At 39.6% G+C, this 10,953-nt stretch overlaps 1 protein-coding gene across 3 annotated transcripts in view; it reads right to left on the reverse strand.

Annotated features, from left to right (window-relative positions):
• The window catches only part of dgkd (diacylglycerol kinase delta), a 28,113-nt gene extending 18,717 nt beyond the window's left edge, over positions 1-9,396 (reverse strand). For 2 of the 3 annotated variants that reach the window (XM_008305602.1, XM_008305601.1), the window contains exons 1-3: positions 9,242-9,396; positions 4,535-4,645; positions 4,367-4,447 (exon numbers count right to left, since the gene is read on the reverse strand). In XM_008305602.1, coding sequence (XP_008303824.1) covers positions 4,367-4,447; positions 4,535-4,645; positions 9,242-9,379 — 330 coding nt within the window. In that variant the 5' untranslated portion in view covers positions 9,380-9,396. Of the gene's footprint in view, positions 1-3,181; positions 3,254-4,366; positions 4,448-4,534; positions 4,646-9,241 lie in introns of those variants that run through there. The other variant, XM_008305603.1, reaches the window with a different exon arrangement.
• Between the last annotated feature and the right edge of the window lie 1,557 nt (positions 9,397-10,953).

Below are 10,953 nucleotides of genomic sequence, written 5' to 3' on the forward strand. Positions count from 1 at the left end.
GCTGCATTTACTTATTGATCCATGAGGTTTGATTTTCCTTCTGCAGAATATAAACAAGACTAAACCTGGAAGGACTTTAAGTGCTGCTGAAGATGAGATTGTGGATCACGGCTGTCGTAGCTTTAGTAATATTTCTGGTTATTTTGTGTAATTTGCTTAAATGTCTGATGAGTGTGATTAATGTGATCAGTGTGTGTTCTGGATGTTTCCTTTCCTCTGACTCGTCAGTGCTGAGCTGCTGAGCTGCTTGTTCATGTGAATGATCCGACCAGGAGGCAGAGAATAAAACATTCATTCATTCACAGCCTGGAGGCAGGTTGACTCCACAACGAACCGGTCGGCCTCTGACCTCTGAGCAGTTTCTGGATGTTTTAAGTCTCATTTTTACTCGCTGTGGCTCATTTTTCACTTCAGTCTAAAGTCCTGAACCTGGATGGACACAGAGAACCAACTCTGAGATTATTTAGGGTTCAGAACTTCACCATTTATCCGACATTTAGTCACTTCTTCTTCTTCTATCATCCTGACAGCCGCTCTGTGTTTTCACCGGACCGGAGCGCCGGCAGCAGAACCCAGAAGTGCCGACCGTGAAGCGAAGCCGCCGCGTCCTGGTGTTTGAGCTGAAGATGTGCAGCGTCTCGTTAAACCAACAGCAAACAGACGAGCTCCGCCTGAACTGGTGCGACTGGAAATAATGAGCAAACACTGGAGGAGCTTCGTTTCCACGCCGAGCTCGACTAAATATTAACACGTTCACAAACAGCGTCAGACCGGGACACCGTTTGGTGGATTCATCAATAAAACGTCAGAAAAACGTTGATCAGTGTTTGTCTGAGACGAAAATGTTTTGTTTATAATCAGTTTAGAGTCACAGCAGAGCAAAGAAACCAGAAAACGTTCAGTTAGGACGCTGCAAACACAGAATCAGAGGTTCTATATTAAAATATGACCCAAACTGATTAGACAGTTATCAAAATATTGAAATATATAAACAACTTCTGGTGTTTTTGGATGATATATAAATACTTTTTTTTTTTTAGATATTTCATAAATATATTTTCAGACATTTTGATAATATTTTCCAGAATTTTTAAAATAATTTTGGATATTTTATTGGTAAAATTTTACTTAATATTTTGCAGATATTTTTTTATTAATGCATGATCTTAATTTTAAGCTCATTATTACTAATATTATAATATTATGAATAAAATGTTTGCAAAATATTAAGTCAATAATAATTGTAGATAAATGTATGAATAATTTTAAAAAGATTTTCTCAATAATTTTAAGATATTTCATGAACACATTTTTAGTATTAAATATTTTTCACACATTTTCTAAGTAGTTTTAGATTTTTTTTTCTTTAAATCAGGAATTTTATTTTTATTTTTAAGCATCTTATTAATCATTTCAGACATAATAGTGTTATTAATATTTTTCTGCCATTTTTCTTAGAATTTCATTAATAATCTTGAATGTTTTATTAATGAATTAGCTGTTTGGTTTATTAAATGTCTAGAATGTCTGAAAAATGTTGATCAGGGAGTTTTTTCTAATAATAATAATAATGTCTTGTTTTGTCTCCAACTCAAACACGTTCAGTTTACCGACAAAGAAACCAGAAAATATTCACATTCAACAAGCTGCAAGCTCAGAATTTAGATGTTTTGTCAGAAAATGACTCTAAAACTAATCAATCAATCAGGTTTCTGTAAAGGTCCTTAAAGATGGATTGAGTTCGTCGTCACTGATTAATGAAAACGATTCTTTACTGAAACAGCCTCTGATTGAGTCTGAAAAAAATGCAGCGACGGACGACGACGTCACTGCTGGACGTGGAAACTACGTCACAGTAACACAATATAACACACACTAACACACACACACACTAACACACAGCAGCCCAGTGAACAGCGTCTCAGTGTGTCCTCGCTCATTCCAGACATTTTCCGGCCTCCTTCCTGAACAATCCTCTGTTTCCTTCTCTCTCCAGTTTCCATTCGTCCCGACTTTATTTCCTGCAGCCGTTTTGTCCGAAACATTTCAGGAAAATGTCGGTTTGAGTTTCTATGAGCTCGTCAGGAGACAAACGTTTAATTAAACTTCTTCCGTTTGTCTCCACCTCCATGTTTGAAGAAGCTGTTTGTCGAGTCGGTCGGATGATTCGTGGTTCGGACGCTCAGAGACGAAGACATCAGCTGATGTTCCAGCTGATCACAATAACAACAATAATCCTCTGTTTTCTGTTTAGTTCAACTCGTTGTTAAATGTGAACACGTTCTGGTTTCTCTCTGTGACACTAAACTGAATCAGACGTTTGTGATGTTGGAGTTTCTGACGTTTCACAGCAAAAACAACTATTATGAAGAAAAAGAGTCTAAAATCACTGATAGAATGTGTGAAAATATGAGTATTAGAAGGTTTACTGTTAAAATGTCTGAGACGATTAAAGAAATGCCTGAAAAATATTAATAAACCAAAAGAAAGTGTATTAATAAAATGACTAAAATATTTCTAAATATCTGAAAAATAATAAAATCTCTAAAATGATTGAGAAAATATTTTTAAAAAAATATGCATTAAATTTTAAACATTTATTATTAACATTTTCAATTCTTCATAAAATGTAAAAAAAAAATAAAATAAAAATAAAATCAACAAAATGTAGCTGTAAAAAGCCAAAATTATTCATAAAAAGTTTGAAAAAAAATAAAATAAATAAAAGGTCTGAAAATGTATTAATAAAATTTCACAAGTTATTGATAAAATGCCTTAAAAATAACATTAAATAAATTTAACATTTGCAAATGTATTAAAATATCTAAAAAAAAATTTAAAGAAAATTCTTATCAAAGCCTGTAAATAAACATTAATAAAATGTCTAAAAATAATAAAAATATGTGAAAATAGCAAATATTATATAATAACAGTAATAATTAAATATTAGAAAAATGTACAACAATAATTATGAGAATGTCTAAAACAGATTCATAAAATAAAAACGATAAAAATAAGAATAAAAATAATAAAAATCGGACACTTAAACTCCTCCACAGATAAAAACAAACAGAGTTCTGTCTGGTTCTGGTCCGACACGTCGATGTTCTGACCTCTGAACTCTCCTCCCTGCAGTTATTGAAACCGAACCGAAGCTTTACCGTCACGTCAGACGTCTTACCGTCCGAGTCCTGAACCTCCAGAACCTGCTCTGATCCAGATCCACCGAGGAGGAGGAGAACTGTCCTGGTTCTGGTTCTGTTCTGACGACTCGCCTGCCTCTGCCTCGTCTCTCCCTGCACTAGCCCCGCCCACTTCCTCTTGTATGACTCACGCCTACTTCCTGTCTGTCGTCATGCCGACACCCCCCCTCCTCCTCCTCCCAACCCTGAGGGGTCCAATAAAAACCACCACAGAAGAAGAAGAAGGAGCCGAATGAAGGAATGTGTGTTGTGTAATAACACACAATTACTTAATGAGCATCAGAGACACACACACACACACACACACACACACACACACACACAGCTGATAAACAACCCTCCTTCACAATAAAGACGCCAAATTAACGAGCTGATAATTAAGAATAAACTGATGAAAATCATTCAGAATTGATCAGATAAACGTCTGAACATCTGCTGATAAAAATGATGAAAAACAAATTAAACGTCTGATAAACACGAGTTAAATATTATTAACATCTGAACTGAAAAGTCGTTCAAATTAATCAAATATTTTATAATAATTAACGTCACTAAATCTAATTATTACGCGTCCAAAACATAAAAACAAAAAATAATTTATTTCAAAATTATAAAAATCAATAAAATGATCATTTAACTGTCTGATATCTATAAATAAAAATAAACGGATCGAGTTTATAAAAATATTAATTCAATTTTTTAATTTAATAAAATATCTGAAAAATGTCATGAACATTTTAAATGAACATTTACTAATAAAATGTATTTTTAAAAATGTAAATGGCATAAAAATGTCAATGAAATCTGAATTAAATGTCTAAAATATGTGAATACATTTTTTGATTTAAATATTTTAAAAAGGTTTAAAGAAATATTCTAAAAAATGTTCATTTAACGTCCAAAATAAGTGAATAAAATGTTTGATAAATACGATCAAACGGCCTCGACACTCTGCAGCTACCAGCAGTTCTGACTGAGCTCTGAGCTGAACCAACGTATTGATCAGCTGATCACTGCTGACCTACAGCAGATCGTCTCTGACTCACAGTTTCTCATCAAACATGAATTCATTTGTTCCTGAAGCAGCTTTTATTGAACTCGTGTCGGGACTACTTTGAGCGGCGGATGGATCCAGGTGAGCGTCTCAGTGCTTAAAGACTCACCGTGAAGCTGTTGTTGACGTTCTTGGTGCTCGACTCGGCGACGCTGGCGTCCGTCAGGTCGACCTCGTCAAAGATGATCGACTGTGGAGGCAGAAAACGCCGATCAGCCACCAATCAGGTAATCAATCAGCCTCTCTGTGCTGCTTTTCTGTGTCTCTGGACTCTTACTTTGGCGGTCTGGGCGTAGTACAGCGTCCTTCCTCTCAGCTTGAAGTATCGTCTCTTCCAGCGCTGGAACGAGTTCGTCTGTTTCAGCAGGTTTCCCTCCTTCAGCACCGTCTGAAACCAGAAAACGAAGCAGGTCAGACGCCTGGACGAGGCCTCGCTGAGCGTCTTCCACCTTCTGTTAACACCGAGGAGCTTCTCTCGTCTGAATCTGAACTTTACAAAAACGTTTTAATCCTCTGGAGCCCAAAACAAACAAAATAAACAAATGACTCCATTTATCAGCCTGAAACCGTAAAAACTGAAAAGAACTGTTGGAACTTTAACTTTCAGACGGTCCTTGAACTTATCATGACTCAGTTCATCCATCATCTCTACACCTTAATCCTCACCAGGGTCATGGGGGGCGGAGCCTATCCCAGCTGACTCAGGGTGAAGGCAGGTTCACCTGGACAGGTAACCAGTCTATCACAGGGCTACACTTAGAGACAGACAACCAAGCACACTCACATTCACACCTACGGACAATTTACAATCACCAATTAACCTCAACATGTTTCTGGACTGTGGGAGGAAGCCGGAGAACCCGGAGAGAACCCACGCTGCACGGGGAGAACATGGAGCCTGAACCATGGATCCATCCTTAGACAGACCTTCTGGGATCAACACCAGCCCTGGTTTAAATGTTTTGATCCATTTTCAAGGTCCAATAATGACAAAACATCATCATCCTGAACACGTTTTAGCTCATTTAGACACATTTGAGCCATTTTTACTGATTTTGGAGTCAAAACGTTGCTGACTTTGTCGACCAAACTCTTTGTGGAGCTACGAGGTCACCTTGATTCCACTTCTCAACCAGCAGAGACCTGAACTCCTGCAGGTTTCAGTCTTCTCTGTGAGCTCGACTCCTTCAGTTCAGAGGTTTCAAACGAACCCTCCGACCTGAGCTGGACTCTGGACGCTGGACGGTTCCCTGCAGCCTCCGGCTCCGCGGCGTCGGGCGAAAGAAAACTGGACGTAATCTGCAGCTTTTCCTGGAAAGAGCTGCGGGCGGCGGTTTAATCGTCTTGTGATGCAGTCGGACAAAAGCAGCCATTCAGAGGCTTGACTGAAGAAACTCTGAAGCTGCACAAGGTTTAAACATCACAGAAATCTAAAGGAGGCTCTTAGACGCAGCTGTTTTATATGTCGTGCAGTTCATATATTTAACAATCCAAACGGTTTCTGAACTGAAAATGTTCTGGCCCGTCGGTGGAGGAACCGGCGACGCTTTGAACCATTAATCAAAATAATAAAACGCAGTTTAATTAATAATAACGTTAGTTCTGATCGTGGCGAGTTGTTCTAACGTCTACCAGCCGAGTCTGACCGTCCACAACAAACACTACTGAACAGAACTCGTACAGCTTCTATTCCAGATGTGTCCAACATCGTTCTGACCAGTTCTAACTCGAGTTAGGAATCTAAAAAGAACAATGTGCTGCACTGAGGGGAATTAAATATATACAACTAAATCTAATAAATGTGTAAAGAACACACAGAAAAATGTCGTGATCTGTCCTGCAGGCACGAAGGAAGAATGTGGATTTCTGAAATGTTCTTTTCACCAGATTGAAGTCCAGATATCTGCTGAACAGATCCAGTCTGGCTGTTAAACGTCCAACCAGCTCCACGTAATCTAATCTATTTTTCATTTATTCCAGCAGCTCAGCTCATGAAGCTGCGGTTCAGAATAAAACCTGCTTCTCATGCTGAGCTTCGTGAGGTTTGTTTTAGCTATTTAAAGGCCACAAAGTAAAAGCCGGAGTGTCGTACGGTTTTACTTTAAGAGGAATAACGAGCGTCTGAAAGCAGCCGTGGTTCGGGTTGGACTCGTGTGTCTTTAAATCTTGCTTCGTTATTTCCCACATGACTCATTCTTGGTGTTTTTGTCTCAGACTCTGAAAACAGCAGCTTTAAATAGAAACTGAGGCTTCAGCCAAACTTCCTGCGCCTCAAACATCCACAGCTGCTGCTGCCTTCAGGGGGCGTAGGAAACCCCGCACTTACATCAACATGAACCCGGCTGCTGCCTTCGGGGGGCGTAGGAAAAGCAAACATCCACATCAACGCAAACCCAGTCAACCTGAGAGCAAAGCCACTGATAATTAATACTGGATTTATTTGAAAAAAACTTGTTTTTTCTGTCCAGATGTAGATGTTACTGCTGGTTCATTAATCAGCGACATGAAAAAATAAAGCTGTCGAGTCTGTTTTATCCTCTAGTCTGACTCGGGATTAATTTAACTCCACATACAAGTAGAGCTGCAGCAATTAAACAATTAACTGTCAACTGTTTGACTAACTTTTAAAATAAATAGTCAGATTAATCCGTTTGCAGCCTCTTTAATGCGAGTATTATCTGATTTCTTTCCTTCCCTGTGACAGTAACCTGAATATCTTTACGTTGTGGCGAAAACAAGACTATATTTATTTATTTTTTTTGACATTTTATAAACCAAACAACTACTTTGAAAAGAAATTATTTACAAAATGCCTTCATGAGTATTAAATATTTCATAATTTATTCATGAAACATCTAAAATTCTAGATAAAACATCTGAAAATTACTGTTTTCTGACTGTTTCTCAGCCGAACAACTGATCGATTAATCCAGAAAATCATCAACATAACAAATGACAGTGGATTTATTATCATCTAGAGCCTCGTATAGAAGTTTCTAAAGCGACACAACAACTAGTCTGGATCATTAGTCATTAGTCAGATTATTATGACGACAAAAACAAACTGCAAACTGAAATGTCATTTAAAAAAAGTCAATAAAAATGTGTAAATGTATTTTTATCAACAAGACAGAAAGTTATTTTAGTTTAGTCGGTGTTATTGCTGATTATATTCTCAATTAACTGTTTTTTTGGACAGGAAAATAGTGAAAACGGCTCATTACAGTTTCTGTTTATAATAATAATAATAATAGTAATAATAATAATAATAATAATAATTCATTTTATTTGCATAGCGCTTTTCAAGAACTCAAAGATGCTTTATGTGTTTTGTTTGTGCCCAGATTATATAAATAAATCATCAGACTATCACCACTTTAAATGCTGGAAATTTGGGGCTTTTTTTTTTTTATTTAAAAAATGACTGAAAACAATTATTGAATTATCAAATATTATTTCCGAGCTTTAAACGGGTCCCTGAAGGCACCGCAGTAATCCCCTGAAGTAAAGTTTAATCTATAACCGCTACTGTAAATAATCGATAATCAATCAGTGTTGCTGATTATTGATTGTTAGCGGCACATCAGGCTCACCGATGAGCCGCGTCTCTGCTGAATTCACCGCATAAATCAGCCTTTAAAGCGGACGGACGGCCGTGAGCCGCCGCCGAGGACCGTTATGTCTCCATCAGGAGCCTGTTGACCGGCTCCACCGCTCCGTCCCCCCCGACCTGGAGTCCGCTGTCAGCCCGGACTGCAGCCCACCTCTCACGGGGGGGCAGCGGTGGGAGACAGCGGGGCTTCCCAGCGGGCCTGCGACCCTCCAGCTAGCCGGGGTTAGCATGTTTAGCTTAGCCTTCAACTACCGGCGAATGCGTGCACACGGTGGAATTAAAACAACATTTATACCGTTTCTCTGTCACATTTACGTCCTTTAGCTGCTTTTACGACACTTTTCTCCCCAAACTCAGTTAAAATTCGAGTTTGATCCGGATTCTGATTTAATTAACTTAGCTAGAAGCGGCGCACACGGCTAAAAATACACATTTAAACCCAGTTTTGTTCCTCTCTAATGTTGTTGACATCGACTAAAAATAAAGAGTTAATTCTGTTCCCCGGTATGTCGCTCACAGACAGTGTTGGTGGAGCAGCTGTGGCCCTCACCTCAAAATGTCCCGTTTTCTCTCGAAGGAAGAAGCTCCGCGACCACACTCCATTTAAAAATCCGCCAAATTACAACTTAACATCACTCTTTAGGAAAGACGAACACAACTTAAATAAAGTTTGAACTGTTTAAAAGGTGCAAAAATATCCAGTCGTTAGTTCGGCGCATTTAACACCCATTGAGCAGCCCTGATTTAGATTAAATGCCCCCTTTCTTTAAACGCCGTGTACTGCTTGTTAACGCCGCCTCCACGAACACTGGGTCCAAACTCCATTTGAAATACGTCAAATTTAAAGTAACATTAACCTTAACAGCGATGTGCAAAAATAAAAATAAAGAACAAACCGGTTCAAAGTTCAAACACGTCCTGCCTTCAGTTCGGCATATCAAACATCCACCGAGCAGCTCTGGTTTAAATTAAATGCCCTCTTTACTGAAACGCTGTGCACCGTTTAGCACCGCCGCCCCCAGCGGGCAGCGGAGGTCCGGGCAGTGGGGGAAAGTGTCAGTGCGGTTGTAAAAGCAGGAGTTTTAAAAACAGAGATAAATACTGTTGAGTCTGGTGTGTGCCGGATTACAGAGCGGCTCCTGTATTTATGGAAAAGTTCTATTTGACTTATTAAACCCTCTATTTCACTGGTCGCTCATGAGAAAACCGTTAAACAGTCAGATTTTAACAGGGAGTTCCGCGTGCCGGTGTCTCCCCCCCGAAAACAGCGGTGCACCTCGGGGCCGTGCTCGGCCCGCCCCCGCTCCATGAAAACAGCCGCGGACCACCGACGCTGCCCCGCTAAACCCGCCGGACTTCGAGCCCCCGTACCTTGCTGCGGATCTGGCCGGACGTGGACACTTTCCGGATGAGTTTCTGCGGGGTTCCGGGCTCCTGCTCCGGCTCGCTGTCCGATGACTCGTCCAGGCACCGGGCCGCGGCGGACTCCGGTCCCCCTGCCTCCGCCATCCTGCCATTAGACCCCGAGGAGGAGCAGCCCGGGCAGGGAGCGCCCCCCAGCGGCGGAGCCCGGCCAGCGCAGCGGCGGGACGAGGGGGGCGCGGAGGGACCTCTGCTGGTGGAACTGTGACATTACACCTGTTATTATTTTTTCCACAACTCTTTAGAACACATTTTAAAAAAATTTGATTACATATTTTTAAACACTGAAAAATGTGGTTTAATTAGTTTAATCAGTTGATATTCAAACATTTATCAGATATTTAATCAATTTAATCAGATCTATATGAATGAGTTTAGAAATTTTGTTAATATTTTTCTATTTTTTAAATATTTGGGGCATTTAATATTACATTTCTCACAACATTTTTTTCTAACATTTAATTCATATTTTTTCCAGACAATTTATGCATATTTTTAGGGCTTTTTTTTTCATAAAATTACAGACATCATATCCGTATTTTCTAGTAACATTTACATAAATAATCCCCTCACATATCTTCTTAAACATGTTATGACTAAATGTTTAGCCCTTTAGTAATCCCCCCCCCCCCATATATTTAATTTATAGTTTAGTTATTTTAATTTTTATTAGGGTCCGAGCACCCAAAAGGGTGCGAAGACCCTATTGGAACTGCTCGGATTATTATTATTATTCATGCCAAACACACGCGTTTTTGAGGCCCTAAACATACTCGAAAACTCACCAAAATTGCCATGTACATCAGACCCGGTGAAAAATTTTAGAATTTGGAAGAACAATACACACCTCAATAGAAAAATTGCTCCACAGCGCCACCGTCTAAATTGTCAAAAGCACATTTGGCCTAGAGCTACGCAATTTTGTAGGCATATAGAGCAGGTCAGGATGAATAAAAAAGTCAGGCAAAGCCAAGTTGTAAAATGCAACACGGCTCAACGGCGCCCCCTACAATATTTCAACAGATTCCCATTGGGGCTATGTTTGATTTACAACTACTACATTTGCCACACATATGTAATAACTTGTGACGCACAAAAAAGTCCATTAGCATGTTTCTGTAACCTCGACAGGAAATCCGCCATGTTGGAAAAACGGCGACCATGCCATTTTTGGCCATTTTCTAAATCGAACTCCTCCTAGGGGGTTCGTCGTACACACCTGACATTTGGCAGGCACAAACTACAGGACGTGGTGACTAAAAGTTCTTCAAACGCTTCGCAGATGAGGCCTGGTTTGGAAATGGTGGTCCGTCCAATTTTGATCAATGGCCATTTTGGCCATTTTTGGCCATTTTCTAAATCAAACTCCTCCTAGGGGTTTCACCTACACACCTGAAATTTGGTGAGCACAAACTACATGACATGGTGACTAAAAGTTCTTCAAACTGACTCTAGTCACAAGGTTGTTTCACCTACACTGACAAGATTCGCTGGAGATGTGTACCAGGTCAGGACGCACAAAAAAGTCAATCAGCACCAAGCCCTAACCCCAAAAGGAAGTCCGTTATGTTGAAAAACCCTGGTGACAATTTTAGCAATGTTGCCTGAAGGTCGTACACACCTGAAATTTGGCCAGCACAAACTACAGGAGGTGGTGATTA

This window comes from Stegastes partitus, unplaced genomic scaffold, assembly GCF_000690725.1.
Source record: "Stegastes partitus isolate 25-593 unplaced genomic scaffold, Stegastes_partitus-1.0.2 Scaffold2561, whole genome shotgun sequence".
NCBI classification, from domain to species: Eukaryota; Metazoa; Chordata; class Actinopteri; family Pomacentridae; genus Stegastes; species Stegastes partitus.